This window comes from Patiria miniata, unplaced genomic scaffold (assembly GCF_015706575.1).
Source record: "Patiria miniata isolate m_02_andy unplaced genomic scaffold, ASM1570657v1 HiC_scaffold_24, whole genome shotgun sequence".
In the NCBI taxonomy this organism is placed as follows: Eukaryota; Metazoa; Echinodermata; class Asteroidea; order Valvatida; family Asterinidae; genus Patiria; species Patiria miniata.
In genome coordinates, this window is record NW_024037063.1 from 6,413,063 (window position 1) to 6,437,104 (window position 24,042).

Below are 24,042 nucleotides of genomic sequence, written 5' to 3' on the forward strand. Positions count from 1 at the left end.
GTAAAGAAATGCAGTTTTAAGGAATATTAAAGGCTTTGCATGTTTTTGAAAAATGGGGGGAAGTTCAAGCACTCGTAATATTACTGTGGAGCAAGATGCTGAAACCGGTGTTGTTAAGGTAGGCCTACGTAAAAGAATTAAAAGATATTTTATATTTACAATGAAATTCACTCACGGAAAGGGGGGGGGGGGGGGGGCATGGGGTTACCCGGGCATGCATGCGGGGGGGGGGGGGGGGGGGAAGGAATTGGGGGGGGGTGGTTGAGAGGGGAGATATTGAAGAGAAAGGTTGGACTAGTACTAGTCATGCTAATTTGTAGCAGCTAATGGCTTTATATATCAATCTTGAAAAAGACTAAGTTACTTTATAGGCAGTGGATATTTTGCCGGAGACGGCAAACCTTTAGTAAACGTTAGTTTGCCGGATATGCACTGAACATGCGCAATTACTGTTTTTTTGTACTTCAAACATTTTCCGGTGACAAATTTTAGTCTGGCTCCATGCCAATATTATCGTTGTAACCTCGTATTCATAAGATGGGATTCAGACCATTTTATAATTTCGGACTTTATTTCCCTTTTGAAAAAAATCCTCCAGAGCCACAAATCTGAAAAAGAAAATGTAATACTCTGCCAAAATTTTTTTGAGACATGTTAAATAATAAAAGAAGAATATTCTTATTTATTTGGGGATGAGAAAAAAAAACTTAAAAATGTGCTGCGGTCGGAATCGAACCCGAGTCATCCCGCTTACTAGAGCCTTTGCTTAACCACTACACCAAACGTGCTACACAACTTTTGGTGGGAATTTAATACATCTTATAATTCAGCCCTATCTTAAAGAGTACAGCGCCCTCTGTTGATATGGATTGCCGCCGGCAAACCTTTAGTAAACGTTAGTTTGCCGTCATTACCTCCGGCAAAATATCCACTATCTACTTTATACTTGTCGAAGTGATTTGAATTTTGATGAAGTTTTAGGAGGAGAAAATACTTGGTCAATTTTTACTGGGATAAATTTGTTTGCTAAAGTAAATAGTGAGTAAGTTGGCCTGAGTTTGTTTTACACTCAAGATCACAGCCTGTTTCTATACCAAATGTCCCAACCATTTATATATCGTCAGACCCCCTAAAGCTACAGGGTCCTATTTCTATGCACTCACCTTGTTTAATTTGTATGGGACAACGCACACGTTCCAAGCATTACCTAGGCAGATGAGGGTCGATGATACATGTAATTGAGATGTAAGAAATATAGCATAGGCCCTATTTAGTTTTACGGTTTCTGTTGTGACTCTCTAATTATACAATTTAAAGCAAACATTTCTTTGACATTTCTGTTCATTTTGTTTGTGGTTGTATGTAGGTTTCAGAGGCTCTACTGCATCGTATGCTGGGTGACGAGAGCACAGAGCAACCAACGCATGAACATCCACAAGGTATACATGAGGAGTTGGGCCAAAACAAACATTAGTTCAGCTTCCTGTTACCCTACCTTGACAGCCCCTACCCTATTTATTTTGGGAAAAATGAGGATTAAATCCCAAAAATCATCAATTACTACTTTTTACCCTTGACTACACGCAGAAACCTCTATATGATCGTACACAAACAAAACTGCCCCCAAAAGATTCCCCACCTACCGACCTACCCTATTTTCAAATGCCATGTAATCGGAAGCAGAAGTAATTTTGTTGGCCTTTTTTTTGGAGCAGCAGCTGTGTAACTGAAATCACAAATTGATACCCTGTGCTAAAATGGAGATTCATCTTAATGCAGAGAGTTTCAGGTCAACGTGTTAGTGATGGAATATCAGTTTTGGTTTTATGATTTGATGCAGAGTGTTTTGTGTCATGTTTTTCAGCCCTAATTTATGCGATTGCCTTTAAATTTCTCAACAGAGACTAATCACAGACGTTATCCAGCAACGGATGAAACAAAGTACAATGTAAGTCATTCACAAGACACAGCTTGCAATAAAGACCAATCCTGGCACGCCATTCCTTCTATCACAAAGGCCCCCTACAATGGCGAAAGCATTGTGCTAGCTACTGTTCAGATAATCCATCACTACGGTGGCAGATGCTTTGTACCATAGTCTTCACAAATGTTTCTCCATTGAAGGGGCCTGGCGAGTGAATATTGATCACATGCCTGGAATATGTGTTTGCTGGTCCATTTTGTAAAGTGCATCTTCTTTGTCCTTTTTTCTTTGTGTTTCTATTTGTCATCTCACCTGCCTACTTTTGTCGTGTTTTTTCTGATATAGTTGAAACTCTTGAATGAAGAATGGAGGGAGCGACTATACCAGACAGAAGAGCGATGGCAAGACAGACTGAATGAAGCTGAGAGAAAAGTGAGTAGAGAGTGACTACAGAATCACTCACGAAACAAAAAAAAAAAAATAAGTAGCAGAAGCTGAACAAATTGAATGAAGCTGAAAGAAAGGTGAGCGCAGAATGGAAGTCACAATGCTGGACAAAATTATTTCTTGTATTAGTGGATTTTGCACTTGCAAAGATGGATTTGCTGTAACTGTTTATATAACATGCCTTTTTCCTGATCTGACCACAGAATGCAGCTCTGTTGCAGCTTTCGAGTGAAAAATTCCAACAAGCTGCTGAAGAAGTGGAAGCTAAATTCATGTAAGTGTCCAGTGATTTCTATAAATTAATGGGTGTGTCCCTCCCCTTGGTACTTTTGAAAGTAGTAAAATCATGGAGTCCATAGTAATTAAAAATTATAATTAATTTTGTTAAAATATTCATTGTAGAAGATAAAGACCTGGCCTTTACAGATTTTTGGATGTGAACTTTTACAGGAAGCATCAGTGTGTGCCTATATGCCAACAGTTGCAGGAGGAGGTTATGAAATGTTATGCAGCCAATCCGGGCAAAGCCTTAAACTGCTCACAAGAAGTCAACGCATTCAACCAATGTGTGGATAACAGTAGAACTGTAAGTATACAATCAACAATGATTCAATGTATTCAACGAATGTGTGGATAACAGTAGAACTGTAAGTATACAATCAACAAGAAATCTATGTATTCAACCAATGTGTAGATAATAGCAGAACTGTACATGTACACAAGAAATCAATGCATTCAACCAATGTGTGGATAATAGTAGAACTGTAAGTACACAATCAACAAGAAATCAACACATTCAACCAATGTGTGGATAATAGCAGAACTGTACATGTACACAAGAAATAAATGCATTCAACCAATGTGTGGATAATAGGTAGGACTGTAAGAACACAATCAACAAAAAGTCAATTAAGTCAAGAAACGTGCTGTTCATCTGAGCTACCAACTTTTTTAGCAGATTTTGTAACATATCTTGCATGGAGAAAGAGTAGAATTCCCTGAATACATTTCCATGTCCCAGAATTTTTTAGTCCAATTAAAAATAATTTGTTTCTTTTTTCCCCCCTTTGTTTCAGAGTATTCTAACAAAGAAAAGTCTTGAAACAGTTTCATAACTGGCTGTCCAGGAAGGTCAGGTCATGTCAAAGGTTAGACTTATGAATATTCATGGTTGAATGCCGTAAAATAGGTCCCATAGAAGAGTTTAATTAAAACTCCAATTTTTTCCTGAAAAATGGCTTGTATTCTTTCAAGTGAAGGAATTGATGTTTGCATTTCCCAAGCATGCTCTCCATTCACATTTTAAAAACCCCAAGTACATAAACATCCAAGATGATAGTTTGTGGAGATCATGCCACAAAGAGGAACTGCTATTAAACTAACAGAAACACCCAGGGAAGTGTTTTAAGTTATAACAGATTAATAACAAAGTTGTAAATAAAAAGGGAAATATTCCTCAACTTATTCAACTTGTTTCATACTAGCCCTGGAGGCTGAATGTATTGCCAGATGACACATTATGACATCACATAGTGATGTATTCCCCTCTTCTTCAAGGGAATCAGTGGCTGGTTGATAAACATTTTTAGAATAGAATACATTGTTCTTTTTTGTGTCTTACTTGATGATTGAAGAAACTGTTTGATTTTACACCATAAGAGGGCGCTGTTGTTTACAACCTTCCCTATCATCTGCATTTGTGGGAAGTGGATTTTGCTGCTTCCCATAGGCATATGTAGTAATTGTGATTCAGAGCAGCCATAGCTTTTGATTTTGTTTTCAATTCTTTGTTATTTTCAAAGGTAACACAAAACCTTATGTACTGGATTTTTGCTTTTACCCGGCATTGCAATGACTTTTACACACCCTAGCCTAGAGTTTATTGCCCTATGGTCAGGCAATTTAGGTCACCCAAAATGATTATGCTACTTGCTAGTATAACATTGGTCAAGCATTACAATGAACCAATTAATGATGTGGTGAAGTGTATAACGTGAAACTGTTTTACTGTAACAACTTTTTTGATCACATTAAAATTAAATCTTACATCTACTGAATACCAAGTGAATGCATAAAATGTTAAGTAAGTAACATTAGTGCAGAAATGTTTTAATTTGTCTTAACAGTTTTTTGTGGGAAGGACTAATCTACAGAATAGGAATGACAGGATAGGAAGTCCACTGATGTTTGTGTTATCCACCAGACTCCGTAAGACTGCATGAATTGGAATGGATTGAAGATATTTTGGTTTCGCTGTGTCCTTTTGAGGAGAAGTTATAAAGTACCCTTATTTCTGCTTTGTACCACATTTGAGGGTTTTAAATCTTTATTAAAGGAGTACATGTATAAGTTTTTTTTATTCACTGTTTTAAAGATATGTAGAAGATTCTACCTATAGGCATATGGTGTTGTCACAGTTAAACACACCCCATGTTTTTGGATTGTTTTAAAATATGGAAAATAAATGCCATCTGTATTTGACATTATTTAAATATTTACCGTGGGACCCAGGGACAGAAACGAAATAATGTATTCCTTTTCATTTTGCAGACATGTGGATAACTCCTTTGAAAACTGAATGGAATCTTTTAATATACAATACACTAATACCCGCGGTTGTGATCAATAGCAAACCTCCTCTCCCTATTGATGTTACCCCCACCGCAATGATTCAGCTTCCTTCGTCAATAATCACAGTAATGAATGTTGCTCATACATTATGAGCTCCGTACACATTACAGCTTTGTTGTGCTCATACGGTTTTGTTGGACAAATTCCTGTACGGGCTCCGTGTCTATAATTTTGCATATTACAGGATAATTTGCATACTGTGAATTTCAGAAAAAGGCCATACATGTATTTTGAGCGAATTATGGTGCAGTAGGCCTAATGATGCCGCTTTCTGGCTACAAACGCTTAGAAATATCCCATCCATCGAAGTAGTTTTGTATAAACTTAACATGAATTGAAAATTAAAACATTCTCAAAAATGTACTTTTTGAATTGCATCAACATTCAAACTTATTACGTCAATAACCTTGCAAACACGTGTGTTTGTACCCTGCACGGCATCATAAGGTCCATTGAAGTACGACAGTCAAATACCAAAAGGAGGAAAAATCACTAAACAAACCACGAGACCACTTCACGATTCACACGATTGCCAGTACTATAAACTCTACCCCCCTACAAATGACGTTAAGCATCATTAATCTCTGACAAGATGAATTTCAAAGCCCTGGAATATGTTTTAATTTCACCCAGAAATCTTGAACCTTCGTCTTTTTTTCAGGTCAGGCCAAATGCGAGGGTAATTATTTCTGTTCATTGTAAAATGCATGCTCTACATTTGAAGCTGGCACTGTTTCTATGTATTGTTGGAAATGCCACTGATATCGAGGTTAATTGAAAACAAATTGTACATCCATCTTTATTGCTCTTTGAAATGAAAAAAAGCGAGGCACAGTCTGCTTTACGAAGGGTAGTTATTGAGGTGAACAAAATGAAGAGTTAAACTATATTCCATTGGCACGTTGCATTTTAGTCATTCATTTCAGATGCTCCGTTTTTGCCGCACTATATACCTCCATATTCAGGTCAAGTCAACACAGCCATTCACAGAACCGTTCTATCATTTTGATGACGACCAAATATCCCACTATTTAGAGCATAAATAATAAGGTCCATCTTGGACTGTATACCGTCATTGATTACTGCTCTGTCCCAGACTTTCCGGTCGCTAAGAAACAATCAGCTAATGAATGTACGATGGGGCCATGCACAATGCTTATATCATACACATAACAGACTAATGCATGGCTTGTCAATGTGTTGTTTTCCCACGGCTGATTTATGCGTCACGAAACAGCCATGGAAACACTTATTATTTCCCCATAAAAGAACCCGACGCAAAAAAAATGAGTAGACTCCCGTGGGACAATTTATGGAAAATGTGACTGATTAAATTGAGAGGTATAGGCCTGCTGTTGGAGGGATGCAGTTAAGGCCGTTTTTGTAGAATGTATACTTTAATAAGATAAATGTACTAAATAATGAGAAAACCATTTTGAAGCCGTAATCTGATTCAAAATTTTCCTCCTTTTTCATTTTTTTTTAGCATTGTCCTTTTTTGTTTTACATTACGACCATTTCGTCATTGCTATTTGTGTTTGTTTTACCATTTGCCCATCATTTGATTCTTAAATGAGACTTAGGTTTGCATGATGGACATGCACGGTGAATGGGAAGTAACAGCATGTGAATGATATCTCTTTGTGAGTTGTGTGGTTCTGAGATGAACCAGTTGGTTGAACTCGACGTTTCGCACAGTATCCTTTGTTCGGCAGGAGACAGTTGATTTTATTGAAAATCTGACATTCGCTGTAAACACAAAAGGTCTTTTTCTATGGGTGAAAATGATACAAAGTGATTTTACAAATTTGCAATCTGCTCTCACTTTTCCGGTCAAATTTAATTTCGGCATTCACTTTTTGAATAATTATCTTCATTATTTGCTTAGTTATATTTATGATTCGCCGACGTCACAAAAGAGGGCTTACCCCAGAAATGATTGTTTGACATGTTTTACACATGATTTTATGAAGAAAACTCTTTAAAAAATTTGAACGTTGAATTTAAATAGTTCGTTTTTTCCCCTACAGTTATCCGATAAAAAAGCGCCTATAGGCCACGTAAATGAAGAAGCAATAAGATCTCTCATTTTCAAAAAGCATTTGTCAAGTTTCAGTCTTAGTTCCGAGCAAGTACTCTGAACATGTCTGTTTTTATCGCCCGAGACTTGAAATCTGCATAACAGGACTGAATTATTGTGTCGACGGTCCGAGAGCGGCCGGCCGCGTATCGCTGCGTCGACGCTCACAAACAAGAAGGAAGTATTCATGAATAAATAAATCCGCCGTCTGTTTAGTTCTGGACCATCAGGCATATCGTCATGACAACCAGTCTAGCAACAGCTTTCGACGCCCTATACTTTATAAGTGATCCATTTGGCAATCTGTCAAGGTGAGACTACTTCAGAGTGTGCGCGGATACCTCAAACAATGAATTCATATTCTCCAAATAGGCGGTGTCATTACCTGGGCAACTAGTAAACGAACCATCGGAAAACACTCTTCATTTGGCGAGTAGATGAAGACCGGCCCGCTGAGAGTAATTCGAGTTGATTAATATAGCGGAGTATCGCTCCAGTTGCGGCGCTTAATGTAAATGATTACTACAGGAAATTAAGCGGACACGCTTTGCACTGTGTGTCTGCTGCTTGGTGTGTGTTTCATCAGAAGATAGCAGGCAGTACCAATGCGAAGGACTTGTACCAGTAGTTGCGTGGCGGATTATCATTGATATCGGACATATTGTACATTCATCAGTGAATTGGATGAGACGAACAGTCTTTTCAACCCTACCATGTGATTTTCAAACCTGTGTGGTTTTCCTGATGTGATTACATTGACCTTTCACTAAGGTAAGCCAGTCATGTTATGAACATTTATATCATAACCTACACCGCAGCAAAGTGACGACGACACAAAATAACGGTTCTAACCTTTATTTGCTATAATGTCTTTGTCAGATTCAATTTTAAATTCAGTTGTGCATGCCACATGCTAAAGTATTTCTTTTACAAATCGTGTTTTAAAACCAGTTTTATAAAGAGACTCAAAATAGGGCCTGTTTGCGAGTTTTTACTACGACTTGCAGAGTATATATAATCTATTTTGACCGATCGATAATTGGGATGTTTTCGTTGGCTCTAATTTCAATTACACTTCATCTGTAATCGTGCTGTAGTGCGCAGTAAAACAGTGTTTTAAATCATATGTCTTAAGATTAAACAGAATCAAAGTAGGCCCTGTATTTTTTTCATTACGAGCCACAAAATGGGAGCGGTGTTCTAACTGCAATATGGGCCATGTTAACCAAAAACTATTACTTGAAACTCAAAATGTAATTTTCAGATTATAAAAAAACATCCAAACAAGTTTGTCTACTTCTGTCAATGTAAATTCTGTTAGTTTTTATTTTTAACCTTATTATTTTAATTGAAAAGCTGTCAATGTGAAAAAAGTACGTTAGGTTAAAAAAAGAGAGGAAAATTTAACAGCTCCGTCGGCAGTAGAAAAAGGAAAAATGAGCCAGCTTGCCCATGTACATGTTGATTTTGTCAGTGGTGAACTTTGCAATAAATCCCTTGGCTTTGTAAATCTCCATCAAATCCCTGTATGTTAATGTAATTTCCCAATCACCCGAGCCACGATATTACATTACGTGCGACACCTGTCACATTCGAAAATGCATCAACTTCGCAATTGTCAAGAATCCTTATAAAGAGAGGAATTACTAAGGCTACGCCTCGTCTGTATTTATTTTTCTTGTTCGCCAGTATGATAAAACCCTTTTTAAAAACTTGTTAAAAGATAAAAATACGGTCGACGTGATTACGATGCATTAAAAACACCAAATGTGCTTCTAACTTCAAACTTTTTAATTAAAACATCATGTGAATAGAATTGTGTCAAATGTGGACTCAAAGATTTTCTCTACGTTTTTATCACTCGATCATCTACAGAAAACAAAATTACCGTTCAGGTTTTGGACAGGATTCGACTGTAAATGAAATTCATTGACAAGTGTCACATACTATTGTCGTCCCTTCAGCTCAGTTCTTAAAGGGTTGACGCATTTTCCCATATCAATCGCAATCCATGTGAAAACACTGTGAACATAACACATGAATTTTGGTGCATTCTGGTGCAAAACAGTTGCTATTATACGCTCCATAAACCAACCGTATGAAATGGCCTCGTCAAATAGAATTCACTAATTAAAATGTACACTCTACCGCTAATTAAAACAAACACTGCTTTTGTATACATAAATAATATTTATTTCCTTAGCCTGTTATAATGCAGTTGTTAATGACTAATTCTAATGGGTTGCGATTTGAAGGAAACAAATAATACTTCGTAAACGAAACACAAAATTGGTTTGTACAGCCGGAAATATTAACATTTACAGTTTTTAGCTATCGTTATTTGTTTCTGTGCAATTCTTTTTCGTCGATTAATCATACCATTTTGCTAACAAAAACCGGTTCCCATTAAACTGTATATTGGTATCGCCGAAAACTTACTCGCGGCACCGCCAAAAGAAAAACCCACCCGAAACCTTCGACATCAACCATTATGCAAATCGGCGTTCATCTACATGTATTATATTTATAGATGTCAACGAATTCATTAGTTTAAACCCGCTTTTAGTCTGGAGGCTATTTTCAATTTTAATTTCACGATGACCATAGCTGTATCAAGTTCAAATATTACAGCCGACATATTCACGTCACTTCAAAATTATCTGTCATTCGAACTATTGAAAAATTCATCTCAAGCGCGCACAAGTGCAAGTCGTATTGCCTGTTTAATGTTTACATCAAGTGTTTAGATTAATTTGAAGCAGTTCTGTCAAACATTCGCAGGGATTTTTCATCATTTTCAATCTAGAAATTAGAAAGATCCGAGCTTCATCAGATTAGGATGCTACGGTAAACATTGGTTTTATGTCGGTTGCCATGGCCGCAGCAAAAACACCTGCCTATGTCCATATTATTGATCTGTGGTTAATAATACACACACTGACCCAGTGATGGGGCGTATAAGACAGATAATAGGCAACAACAGTGCAATACATATCACTCTGAATAAATAATTATTCCGTTGATAATAAATATTCCTGTAGGAATATTGATAGGAATATTTAACATAATACTATAATGTTTACTAGAAGTCCATTCTTTATCGACACTGCACACGTATGGGAGATGAGGTCGAATGACCTCATCACTGGGTCAATTATAGGAATAATAACTATTCCTATAGGAATATTGTTTATTATAGGCCAGTCAAATATTTGTTATTATAGTCAAATGTTTCAAATAGAGTATTCCTTACAATGCTTTCGGGACCTTTAACCTATACTTTTTAAGGAAAACTATCAATCGTTGCTTTTCTAGTTTTAGTAATACGAACAAATTCAAATCGTGCACTGAAAATGAAAGGCATTGAGATTCTAAATCTATATTTGCAATTAAAGGAGATAAGGGATCACCCTTTGTGCATCCTGTTGAAAACAAAGTCGACATATGTACTTTATGTGTAAGATTTACACCACCAAAAGGGTGCACTGTTAGCATAGTTTTACCTCTATGATTGTTTTGATTATAAAGCAGCACTCTCAAATAGAAATGTGTATATAAACCGATATTTGAAAAATTACATTTATAGTTACATATTCCCCATTATATAATCGGTTATGCAGTATGTAAAAATCGACATTACGTTTAATTCTTTCGCCAGAAACTAAGCAATTGTTTTGGAAATTTTAGATAAAAAAACAACCTAAATTAAAAAAACCAATATTATTTCTAATTTATTTTGCATGAGTCAGAGCAAGGCAGTCGTTTCATATAACGAGAATTTTCCTTGAATTGAAATCAATGCTCATGCATGGTGTGTTTTCAATTGACCTCACCTCCCATACGCACATGGAAATTGTCGATAAAACAAATTGACTTTTACATGTACAGTAAACATCCATTTTCTGTTATGAAAACAATCTGTTCCCCCCTTTATTGTGGTAAAATTTTAATAAGCCTTTTTAGGTGCATTCAAAGATTGTTTTGTTGTGTCAAAGTCACCTTTTAATTAATACAAACATTCCGTATACATACAATCGGCGCTCATATTTAGAAAGTATGACGTCATGTATTGTCCCAGCTGTCCTGCGTTTTTTATAGAAAAGAAAACAAGTGAATGATTCAGCTAGCGAAATGCACACAATCTCACAACTGCTATTAACAAATATTAAAGATATCTTGATTTCAACCACTGTCATTTCAAATAAATTTAACATTTTATGAACGCATGCATTTGAATGTACATTGTACTCCTGGAGCATAAAATTAAAATACAAAAGTATATTGCTTATGCTACTTCTCTTTTTTGATAGAAATAGTTGATTTTGTTGAGTTCAAATTTTGTTGAGTTGACAGTTTTTTCGGCTATATAGCATCTCTTGTGAGAGAATTTACAGGGTTTTTTAACACGAGAAGCATTAGTCTACGCAGACTTAAATTTAGTGAGGACTCAAGGCTGACTATTCAAGAAGACTGTTCCACTTTGTTACTGTCCTATGTATGAAAGAAAGTAAATCACATTTTTACAAATAAAAGTATAGAAAATTCTGAGTGGACTTTGGCATCTTTGTGATTCTCGCGTCACTAAGATACTATAACAGATTCACGTGCGGATGTACAATTACCTTTATGCATGTACGTGACAAGCTTCAACACGAACTCCATAAAGAGCACTTAAGAGATTCCAAATGAACTAAGTTAATTTTCAGTAAAATATTAAGTGATGCTTTAAGCTGGGATATAAGACCTGCTGGGAGACAGTTTGAATAGGACGACAGCTTATGACTAATACGCGCTGATACCTAAAACTTGGTAGTGATCATTTGCCGTACGGAATATTCATGTTCTAAAAAAACAAAATTAACTTTTCAATATTCATAAGCGTATAGGCCTATACGTAAAAGTTTTTGAAAACGAAGTCACTTCTTTTATTTATGTATACATTCGAAGGATAAATTTCACATAAAATAAAGTCTTAAACCAAAAAGAAATTCGTAGATATAACATCAAAAATTAAGTTATCTATAAAACACGTTTACTTTTTTTTGGGGGGGGGGAGATGATGGTTTGAAATTTTCATTTTAGGGGGAGAGTTGATGGTTTGAAATTTTCATTTTGAATACAAAGTTGCCACATCTTCCACAAACATGAGGTCCTTTATGTCTTTTGGCTATTACGTCTTCTTATATTTATTTCTCATTATTCTAAACCAAACTCAATAATATATTTTTCCTTCAGTTTGACAACCAATACCGATCATCATGTGTCAAGAATTCCCTGGTTCCCCGCCAGCTATCATCAACAAAGACGCAGACAGCACTGGTGACCTGCAGTCTTTATCTCCCGAGACAAGTTTAGCATACCGGCGTAGAGTGCTTCTACTAGGCGGGTCAGGGAGCGGTAAGACTAGCCTAGCTAAGTCGCTAGTCAGTGGGAGCTCACAAACCTCTGATGGGACTACGGAATCTTTGGATGTCCATGTATGGTGCCCATTTAATGGTACCACATACGGTTAGTTTACTATGGAAAGGACCAAAAGTAAATATCTGTTTTTCTGCTTTCACTGAGACAAGCATGAAGCGGACCGAACGTTGTTTTTGCCAACCGGCGAATTCTAAGGGGGCACATTTTTACCCTTTTGTAAATTTTCGAAATATTCTTATTTACAAACGGGCAAATAGCATGTACTTTCTTGACGTAGATCTAATACTGGTGTGCTCATTCAAATACGTGAGATGAGCTTGCTAGATGATGAAAACCTCTGACATTTTGCCTCTCTACTTTTCAAAGTAAGTCTGTCTATCACCTATAGGTTAGTTAATGTACAGACGAGGTTTCTGGCGTCAAGGCGACAGGTGTTTCATCAATTAGAGACTCATTTATTCAAGACAGTAAGGACACTGTGATGGTACATCATAGCATCTCAGAATGGGACACTGAAATTAACATTAAAACTTGCGCAGTGCCGTCACTCAGTCCAGTTTGAGCGTCGCATTTTTTGTTGGGGTCCTTATTTTCTTGAGCACCGACTCAAGGGTTTCATTAAATACAAAGCTATTTTTCTTCTTGTTTATAATTTAATTGGAGTCCTGCCGTTAAGGTGCAGATTCATCCGTATTTCGCCAAAGTTTAATTATTTAGCTTGTTTACCTATCTAAATTTGAAAAGTTCCTTATCGCAGGAAATCCACCCAATTTCTCGTATTTACGGAGAACATCTTATTTTTGCATCTGACACAGATTTTGGTTTAGTTTAGCACGAGGGCGCATTTCCCGGCAATGTTCATTTAAAACAAAATCTGCTAGGCTGTAGCCGTGGTCCGCCCATCTTAGACACACTTTTTATTCTCGTTGAAATATTTTTTTTATAAAAAATTGTCTATACGATCATGGTCAGTTTTGCGGAAAATGTGTGTTTTTTGTGATATTGGTGGATGAATTTTCTTTGGCTGTTTATGGTGTTTTTGTTGGTCAAAGCAAGAGTAAAGAATATCAGCGAAAAAAATTGTCATCTACAAATCTCTTCATTTGTTTTTTTATTATTTAAATGAGACACTGCAAAAATAAATCAGAATTTAAAAAAAAAAATGACATTTCGTCGACGGAACTCGCAGTGTTACTTGTCTCTGATTTGACAGAGAAGCTCGAGTTTCAGGTTTAATCGGAAATGATTGAAACATCACTTCCATCTAAACAGGTTTTTTCCTTCAGCTCAAGAAATACGATCCATGAGGCTAAAATGGTGGAATTAAACGTCACTATCACGCGATCATATCGACTCTACACATTATAATAAAACTGCAAAATAACCTGTGTTATTCTTCCCCAGAGAATCTACTGGAAAAGGAACTGACTGGGTATGAACGATCATTGGTGCTGGATGTATGGGACTTGGCTGGTCGAAAGGTGAGGGCGCACTTTAAATTACCCAAATATTGGACTGAGCAATTACCCCAAAATTATCCTTTAATAACATGCATGTCACATTGATTAATTGTATGGCCACTAAGCCATAAGGTTAAGTTTTAACAAAAACAACACTCTTTCTCTAATTGTCAAAAGTAATGTTAGAAAATTACACTTCAAATTAACCTGTTATGTACACTTATTGTCACACAGTGTACAAGTTGTAACAATTGCCTCTCTGATTTAAAATTTCATGCGGAGTACCCCAGGGCTCTCTGCTGGGCCCTTTGGTCTTTTTAATCTATATAAATGATACTTCAAAGACATCTAAATTACTATCCTTTATATTATATGCTGATGACACTAGTTTATTCTATGCAACAAAGACCTTATTTCCCTCTATAATAGTGTCAACAATGAAATGATCAGTATCTGTGATTGGTTAAAAGCTAACCGTTTGTTTCTTAACTTGTCTAAATGTAATTATATGATTTTCAGTAACAGGAAAAAGCGGAATAATTCATCAAACTTAAATATTTTATTGAAAGCATAACTGAAAAGAAAGTAAAAAAGTTTAGATTTTTAGGTGTTATCATTGATGAAAAATTGACTTGGAAATATCACATCGATGAGATTGTAAGTAAAGTTTCTAAGAGTATTGAAGTTATCAACAGATTAAAACATGTTGTTCCCTTTGAGGTATTAAATACTCTATATACTTCATTAATACTTCCTTATTTTTCTTACTGTAACACTGTTTGGGGAATATATTCCGCACAAATTTAGATGAACTAACAGAGTTGCAGAAAATATTGTTCGAATCATTACCAATTCACCATTATTATTATTTTTCATAACTTTGTTTTCTGCTTAGAAGCATAATTGTTTTTCTGTAATAATTCGTCTGTTTTGTGTAATGGCACGCCTGATATACAAGCTCTGCTTTCAAGGTTTTGCCTCCTCTACTGGCCTTTGTATCTTAACTAATACTGGTATTATTCATCATTCCTGCCATTAGGAGGAAATAAATGTGTTTGTGATTTGATTGAGATTAGGAAAATATTACATCTCTTAATATATCAGTAAACTCGAATTCCTCATTTCCATCAATACATTGGAAGACGTTTACGGTTTCAAGCAACCAAAAAAACCCCTCAAAATAGGTTTCCCTCCTTTTTAATCTTTTTCAAATCGCTTTCAATTTTTTTAAGTTAAAGGATCATCAATTAATCTTGATCCTACATTAGGTTTGGCAAAAGTTCCATCACTTATTCCTGACACCAGCTACACTTCCGGTTGTGGTCTTCAATTTAGCCGACCAAGATAGCTGTGACGAAGTGTCTAAGATAGTTGAGCTTATATGGGCAAAGGTAAGAATAACCATAGAGGATAGTTTCACCTTGATGATATCATATTTATCATGCATGCAAAGGAAATACACGAAATCGGGAATATCCGAAATATCCCGGGGAAAAAACCCGAAAATCCGAAACAATTACACTTTCCATCTTTTTTCGGCATCCTTCGTCTAGTGTTCTATAAGTTCTACCTCGTGAGGTCTAAAACATCATAATCGCAGTAATCCATGTAAGCCTATTACTGTCTTGATGTAAATGTCATTTTTGTTCTTTTTTTTTGGTCGTAGGTTCCTGGGAGCAAATTGATCATCGTTGGGACGCACGTCGACCAACTCGGCCAAGAAGAAAGAAATGCGGATAAGTGCCAAGATATTCTTGGTGTCATGAGGAACAGACATGCGCACTGCATACAGAAAATCCAACAAGAAATTCACAATCTAAGGCACGTGTACTGTGTTTTATTACATAAGGCCATAATAAAATAATCTCCACGAGATAATAGTTTTCCGTATTGTGGTATAACTTGATATTTATGCTAAATTCAAGTTGGTTAATTAATTTTCCAAATCACAATTATGTAGTAATATAGTAACTGATAAACGGCCTTTACGTTTATTAAGACCCCAAAACTTAGGGAGTGCAGGCAAACGAATTACAATGTAGGCCTAAGCCTACTCGCAATGGAATAATTTCAATTTATGCACACAATTATTGATATAAATGCTCTCCCATCGTTTTGCAGGAATCTTTCCGAGTCAGCCAGAACGCCGAAATGCAACCAAAAGATAAAACACCTGCAGGAAATACTAGAGAGATTTCCCAGTCCTCCAACGTCTATAATCAGATCCAGCAGTAAAACCGCTAAGGTATGGAACACAAAGGCCGAGACACCAAACATATAAGAGCTACGGCTAAGTCTATCGTACCGTAGACATGAGATTTGGACGCTTTATCGTTCAACTGTCCCAAGCGCACATTGAAGCGTTCATTTTAATTAAGAAAAAGGTAAACATACAAAATGTCAAAGCTATACTGTCCAAACAATCCCGTGGATTCCAGCCAAAATGTCGCTGAGTGTATGGCGTGTGTACATTGTAATTTAGTTTGTAAAGGGTAAAACAAAAATAAGGGGATTCTTTAACGAAATTCTCTGTTTTTGTCGCGAAGGGTCTTGATGACGTGAGACGAGATATTCTGCAAAGTATCTTAGATTCCAATCGACAGTCTTCAGTTGAACACAGTATGCCCATACGACCAGCTACTGCAGATGTTTATGATGACATCGTTACTATGAGGAAGGACGCGCATGTTGTTGTCTCTGCTCATGAGATGCATGAACTATTCACCAAACATGAAGTTGGACTGAGCAGTGAAGTGGAGGCAAACGAGGTAGCATTTTTGGAAACTTCGGTAAGCTACAAAAATGCTCGATCTTTTACACACTGTATTTTTTTGTTTTTAGTTTCATATTGTCATAAATCTACATGACAGTTTTTGTTCGACTTTGGCATTGCGCATTGGTGGATCAGGGTGGGGGTGGGGGATGGGGGTTGCAACACGCCCCCCCCCCCGTTCTGAGCCGCTGATTAATGTAGTGAAATGGGGTTAACTATAATAAGTGGAATGCTACAGTTCCTAAATCATTCTCTAAATGGCCTTACAATGCAGGATAAAGCATCGTAGATTTTAATTTTTTCCGGGGAGGGGGCGTGCCCTGGACCCCTCTGGCAGGGCGTTCCTTCGGCACGCCCTCCCTCAACCCCCTCCTTCATCCTTTCCTGCAATCTATAGATCCGCCCCTGTTGCGTTATATTGTTATAGGCACTGTATGTCAATGCTTTTAATAAGTTTTTAGAGAAACGTTAGAGTGTTACGATTGAAGTCCAACCTTGGGACAGACATTTTCACTACTTTACCAAAAGTGGTAGGTCTATATGATTGTAAGGTTAATATCTGGGTGTCGTACAATACATCAGTATCTTTAGGGTTTTTTTTTAGGCAAGGTGAAAATATCCTTATTACTTATTCTAATTCCAGGGCGTTATTCAATGTATCATTGACTTCAGCGACAGTGATGATAACCTCATATGCATCAACCCTCCAGTCTTAGCCAAAGCCTTATGTCAAGTCCATATGAGTGATACCAAGAAAGCCTTTCGATTTGAAGCCAAACGATTCTGGCCCAAGTCAGACAGTGGGCACAGTAAGAAACCTAACCCAGCAGTACTCGTCCAAGCCCTAGAGGAAGTGGCTACTGAAGGACTGGTGAGGGAGTCTATGTTCCCCTTGCTTTGGCAGGTAAAACGTCTTTAAATATGAATACGTAAATATTTTTTTCTCATCCCGATCGGTATAATTTTTTTGGGTTCTTAATCAGCCTATGAATTCATGAATTGTGTTACTTGTGATCTTCGTCGACGCTTACACAATTCATATATGTATTCCAATGATCAACGAAGTTACATACGAAGTGCACTGTACATATCTTGTATTTAATACAGAAGAGACATTTGAAAAAAAAAAAAGATGACATATTTTTTACAACAAAATGTTACCCATTAGAATGACGTCGCTCTATATACTGTTGGGGCAGGCTTTTATAAACCGAGCACATGTCTTTGTTGACAGGATCTTAACATGAATGAGAAGCAGACCAGGCTAATCATAGACCTATTGGCTAGACTAGGTCTGCTGAATCGAGCGGCTGATGCTCATGGTGATGCAGAGAAGAGGTCCTTGGAGTTACCCAACTATCCAGGTCTACAAGCTAGAGTACAACACCGGTTACCGCTGCTGGGTCTGACACCAGACATGGGACCAGTAAGTCATCAAAAATATCAGACAGATGTCACCGAACGGAATGAGTCAAATGACATCCAGAGTGGTATTAAGCTCACAAGCAATTTCCTCGATCGATAATTGATACACGGATTTGTAAAAAAGCAATATATAAAAATTCATGTATTGGATATAAGCGACTTGCCCGATTATAAAGTAAAAATTATTGATATAAATTGTTGTTATGAAATATTAAATGTAAACTATTCACTTAATATATTATAGGCTTATTTAATGTTATCGTATCTATGTCATTTGAACATGATTCAAAATGGCTTGTCAATAGAAAATGATGTGAACAATATAAGCACTTCAGCTGTTAATATGACGTCATCGTAAACACTGCGCTCATACCTAGCAGGTCGTAAGTTCACATCCAACCGAAGCCTGTAGTGATCTCTGCACAGTGATTGACAGACACTTGATACATAAAGGATAGACGATATGATTTTATAGAAATGTCATTGACATTTTAGGTAATGTTTAATAAATCATATTACTTGTATTTATCTCGGCTACGTTAATTTCTGTTTATTTGTCATCCCTCTACAGACCTTAAACTGGACGCCCAAACCCTTCAAAGGTGATGCACAGATTGGTTGGAGGTATACATTCCCCCTCGGTACGCCCCCTGGACTAGTACCTAGACTTTTCGTCATGTGTCGTACTAATACCCCAGGCGCAATGTACAGACATCACTGGAAGAACGGGTTGCTGCTTAAAATGGGCCAGGTAGGCTAATACCGTGTCCGGACCAAGCTTTTTGGCTATGGCCATCGCTATGGCTATGGCTATGTGTCAATGGCAAAAATCAAAGCCACAGCTGCAAAGCGCTCTATTTGGACGCGACCTATACATCTTTCTTATTGGTTGAAAACATCATAAGTAAAAATATGCGGTTAAATCTAGACACTGACTGGATTTGGCGGGGTTCGAACCTGCATGTGATTTCCAACACTTTTGTACCACCATTTAGTAACGATTTTGAGTGAAGAGAAAGAATCTGAATCACAAAACCAGATTTAACTCTAAATCGTTAACTCAATCTTTTTGTGCAGTATAGCTGCAGTTTCGGTCAATGTGTCAAACCGGGAGCAACATCATTAGAACGCTCTCAAAACTCCCGGGTCATGTGAACTGGGACTTTTATGAATGAAGGTATAGGACTGTACCATTACATAATCGCATCTCTCTTATATTGTGTCGGTTCTAGGTATCAGTGAATATCAAACAGCCTGAGGCAAGTCAAGTAGAGAAGGTAGATCTGTATGTCCGTGTCACTGTCGATGAGGAGGGAGACAAGAAAGCTACCGAGGTCTTATGGGTAGTCCTGGCCAGGTTCCTGGTGGTAGCTCAGAGATTCTTAGCATCTTGGCCTGGTGTTTACTATCAGGTGGGTTGAAAGTCACGGTCACACAATAATATGGTCCGATTGTAACTGTTGCATTGTCGTTTTTACTAACAAGTGCAAATGTGAACAAATGATACTCTGTGATTAATGTTTCAACATTAATTGTGCATTATCAACACAAGACTGCGAACTGGTTATGTCTTTGAATTCGGTTGCTTCACTTTTTATCTGATGTTCATACGACTTAGCATGTAAGTGATGCATGAAGACTAGGGAAGTTGAACATAATTCTAAAAACATTATTTGACGATTTAGTGATAAAATCTTCGGCTTTAATTTTGTTGTACCTATGTCTCCTTTAGGTTTCAATCCTTCCAAGCTCCATGTACTACACGAGTGAGTCAACTGTAGATGAACTGGAAATCAATCTTTTAGATATCATGAGAGAGGCTTCTCTGGAAAAGAAAACAATGAAAGTCGATGTCAAAAGCCAAAACTGCGAAGTGAACGTGGATTGTCTGATGCCATTACCTGGTACGTTATTGGAGTTTCTGAGCTCAGTACGTCTTCACATAAATCAAAGTTAGGTTATTTAACGTTGATAAATATAGGAGACTTGTATTGCAGGAGACTTGTAATGCGCCATGTCTGTCACATCGTGACACTCCTGGCGCAGAAAAAATATTGCACCCATGATTCTAAGCCATAGTTTAGAAAATTATTACCACCCTTGATTTTGTGTTTTATATAGATAACATTTCGGATTATTTATAGCCTTACTTAAGTTGGGGGATTTGGCACAAGGTTTTTGGAAACTGAAAATGAAAATAGGTCAACAGTGTCAACTTAAGTGTCAACAGTCAGAAACCATTAAACAGTTTAATCCTACGTGTACAACCCAAAGGAAAACTGACTTGGGCAACTACAAACATAGGGCTGGATAGTTCAGTTGGTAGAGCACCGGAACGGCAATCTGGAGGTCGCAGGTTCAAACCCCACTCCAGTCAATGTTCTTTTCTTCAAATGTAAAAAAAAAATACGTATGAGATTGTCAAAAATAGCTGTTTATTCCTACTGTCCGATACTGGTTTTATTATTTTTGCTGACTCTAAAAAAAAAGACTCTCATAAACCCAAATGAACACGAGTCCAAAGTAAGCGAGTTCACAATTTCCTAGCAAGAAAATAAATGAAAGTACTAATTTTAATCTGATTTAATCCTTTAATCCCAGGTGATTCAGATCTGTCCATATCGCATTGGCTTCAATGGCTTGCTAATCTTGACATCCAGCTCAGTGAATCTACACCCAGCATCAATGAACCAGATGATCAGATATCAGATAATGATTCACAGAGCAGTCTCCGACCCTCCCCCTCCCCACCCAGGGGAAACAGCCCAAGGGTTCTGACATCCCCACCAGTCAAGACCAACAAGAAGGCAGAGATTAAATGGAAGTTGGATAATGGATGGAGGAGGGTGTCAGTGGAAGATGAACTCAAAGAGATCAAGAAGGTAAATAATCCGGATCATCGGCACTGATTAAAATGTCCAAGTCTTCCAACAATGACTAAAGTTCATCCGGCTGGAACGTTCTGACTCTATGTAAAAACTGCTGAAAAGAAGATCGCTGTTGCTATTTGTTCAAAAACTAAGTACAGTACCAATCATCATACTGAGATGTAACACTTGAAACGGACATTATTTTGCTTACTTAAGAAATAATTATTGTTTAGAAGGTCTATAAAATGATTGTGCCCTGGTTACTAAGATCCTCTTGCTTCATATCAGTTGTTACCTGTGATTTATGTTGCAGGTTGCAGCATCTTTCGTAGCCGCAGTCCTAGCCGGTGCCGTAGCTCAACTCATCACAGAGCAATCCAGAGCTGACGACCATGGCCACACATTGATGGAGAGAGAAGCTAAACATGCAGCAGCATTAGCATCAGCACGGGCAGCACAAGCCGCACAGAGTGGCAACGCAGAGGCTGCGGCTATGGCTGTCGTGGCAGCAGCACAGGCTATGGACAATGCCATGCTAGTCAGAAAGAAAGGAAACAAAGGAACGGCTATGATCAAAAGTAGAATGTGCACCATCATGTAATAAAGTCATCGCTTGAAATGACCACAGCAAACATTGTCAGAGATCTGGAGATCACGATCGAATTGTAATGATTATATTTACCGACTTCGTAATTTAGCCTACGTTCTTGCACATCACAGTTGATAATCCGAATTACATGGCTATATGAATACCATTCACACAGCTCAGAAGAATGCAACTTTCTTATAGATCATTTGCACAGCTTTCGTTTGTGGATGGGTGTGTGGCAGGAAGGCGTGGTGTAGCTTCGCCTGTAGGTAAAGCTACATCAAATTTAGCACAATGACAACTTTAACGTATTGCATCCACAGTGCAAATTTATTGCTTAAATCAAAATGTAGTTCATGATACTCCATCAAAAACCTGATAACGTTTTAAAGAAAAGTTGTAATTGTGAGTGCCACCGTTGTTTATAAGGGAAGATCACTACAGCTATCATGAAACATATACTTTCATTTCTGTATATAAGTGTACACAAATATTTATTCCTTTACCAGTTTATTTATTTAATTTATTTGTACTAACTTTACATTAAACATATATTCAGAAGGTCATAAAATATTAATTATAAAACGGTTCGGAGACAGCAAAATGAGAGATCGGATGAGCGTGCTTTGAACCCGCTTATTAAGTTAATATTGATTTTTTTGGTATGAGGGAACAAATTAAGCAACTTGATCAAAATCTACCGCAAGCCAAACACTGACCACTTTATTCCCAAACAGTCTCAACAGACCGTCATTTCTTAAGCGTCTAGCCCGTCAAATGTTATCGATTACATAAGTTGTCCATGGTGATACCATATAACGATAATTATCAAACGCGCCATCATTACAGTCGGCCGTAGCCAGTCTGCTCCAATTGACTCTTTTTTGTTACTACCCAGTGGATACAATGCCGCAACTGATATCTAAAAGGTGCGTATTATATGGTTGTTAACATTGGTCAGTTTAAACATTCGTCTAGACATTTACCAATATTAAAATTGTTTTTTTTCCCCTCATAATCACTCTGGACAACACTGAGTATACAGTGTTTAAAAATACGTCGGTGAAGTAAAAAAAATAATATATATATTGAAGATTGAAATGTGTGGGGAACTGAAGGGCGTACCCAAGATGGCCCATGCATCTCGGAGTGGGTCTTTTCACGTCTTTCCGTTCACGATCTCCCTTGTTACGAGCCTGGTAATTACAGTTACACTTAAAATGAACGGACGATGTCATTTTAAGTATAAACTCCCGAGATCATTAACAGATTATCCTGGAGCTGGCATGGTTGGTTCAAGTGCTTCCTAATATTGCAAATTAAGGGTGGTAAATGACAAAACTGCACATCGCATTGATCCCTTAAGTTCAATTTGTTTTAAAATCAAACTAAATTTATTACTATGTTTGTTAATGCAAATGTTCTATGAAGCAGGTTGGTCGTTATTAATTTGTAAAGATTTTGTTTCGGTTGTCTTGATTTTAATCATATTTAAGGAAGTTGCAAGTTCTAAGAATAAATTAAATCTTCAAATTGAATTGAACAAAAACTCCCACACTTTATTTTATTACAATCCTTTCTTAAAACCACACGAAGAGGACTTTTCCCTGACCTTCCCCGTCATCGATGCCTAACTTTTTTGTTAATAAGAACGTACTAATATTATTTTGAGATGTTGCACAAGAGAATGGATGCTATGCTGCCAAACCAAAAAAAACACCCACTGTTCGTTATCCAAAAAGAGACGCCAGTATAATATATATGAAATAGTGACGGAGATTGAGGATCTGCATCTTTCTAAATTAAAAGGACAAGTTTTTCCCGGGCCGCCCATGCGATTCCTTTACCAAAGTACATTGTTGTAGTATTCATTGGCGGGGTAAAAATATACACGTTGTTCACCGGACGGCAAACAAGAGACTGTGGCATACAATTCACAGACATAAATCAAACACCATGTTCATTCTTCTGCAATCGCAATCTTCAATATTTTGTCCATAAACCAGGGCAGATGGGCCAAACAATGCTCCACTTGTCTCGCTCATATAAACTCATTTAGTTTACGGTGAACCACAAAATAGGCGAACGGATAATAAGCTCGTTGTCCAGGGATCCCGAGGGCCTTGGTTCGAATCTCCGGGTTCTCAACGCACGCGTTCAGCCACAGAGATATTCAGTTGAAGAGTTTCAAGTATTTGAAAATGCGCCAAAGACTGAATGTATATTTTTGCGTACGGTTCTCAATCGCGTGTGTACTCGGACCCAACACGCTGGTAGTCGATAAGAATGAGAAGTGTTGTGATGTGACGGGGTGCAAGGTTTATCGGTCGGTGTGCGCGCTGCAGACGAAAGTTTCAAACACATTTAAGTTCTCTGTTTAAAAATTACTGGAGTTCTCTTAAAATGACTGTACATGTATTTC

General features: G+C 37.3%; 2 protein-coding genes across 2 annotated transcripts; both read left to right on the forward strand.

Moving 5' to 3' along the window:
- Positions 1-52: 52 nt before the first annotated feature.
- Positions 53-3,486, forward strand: LOC119731837 (MICOS complex subunit MIC19-like). The gene is made up of 7 exons (XM_038205115.1): positions 53-118; positions 1,367-1,439; positions 1,902-1,948; positions 2,270-2,356; positions 2,575-2,645; positions 2,822-2,957; positions 3,448-3,486. Exons 1-7 carry the CDS (start codon positions 53-55, stop codon positions 3,484-3,486), a joined length of 519 nt encoding a protein of 172 aa, XP_038061043.1.
- Positions 3,043-23,163, forward strand: LOC119732661. Its single transcript, XM_038206293.1, has 15 exons — positions 3,043-3,135; positions 3,448-7,853; positions 12,318-12,590; positions 13,908-13,984; positions 15,232-15,354; positions 15,630-15,784; positions 16,085-16,208; positions 16,510-16,752; positions 17,380-17,640; positions 17,971-18,162; positions 18,733-18,912; positions 19,394-19,573; positions 19,894-20,065; positions 20,763-21,043; positions 21,345-23,163. Exons 3-15 carry the CDS (start codon positions 12,341-12,343, stop codon positions 21,630-21,632), a joined length of 2,526 nt encoding a protein of 841 aa, XP_038062221.1. The 5' UTR covers positions 3,043-3,135; positions 3,448-7,853; positions 12,318-12,340; the 3' UTR covers positions 21,633-23,163.
- The last annotated feature ends 879 nt before the right edge of the window (positions 23,164-24,042 follow it).

What these genes read in the sequence shown, in the direction of transcription:
- LOC119731837 (XM_038205115.1), top strand. Translation starts at nt 53, where the DNA reads ATGGGGGGAAGTTCAAGCACTCGTAATATTACTGTGGAGCAAGATGCT. An exon ending in AACGCATGAACATCCACAAG is followed by an intron (nt 1,440 to 1,901) that starts GTATACATGAGG and finishes ATTTCTCAACAG; the next exon opens with AGACTAATCACAGACGTTAT. An exon ending in CGGATGAAACAAAGTACAAT is followed by an intron (nt 1,949 to 2,269) that starts GTAAGTCATTCA and finishes TTTCTGATATAG; the next exon opens with TTGAAACTCTTGAATGAAGA.
- LOC119732661 (XM_038206293.1), top strand. Translation starts at nt 12,341, where the DNA reads ATGTGTCAAGAATTCCCTGGTTCCCCGCCAGCTATCATCAACAAAGAC. An exon ending in TAGCATTTTTGGAAACTTCG is followed by an intron (nt 16,753 to 17,379) that starts GTAAGCTACAAA and finishes TTCTAATTCCAG; the next exon opens with GGCGTTATTCAATGTATCAT. An exon ending in GGCCTGGTGTTTACTATCAG is followed by an intron (nt 19,574 to 19,893) that starts GTGGGTTGAAAG and finishes TGTCTCCTTTAG; the next exon opens with GTTTCAATCCTTCCAAGCTC.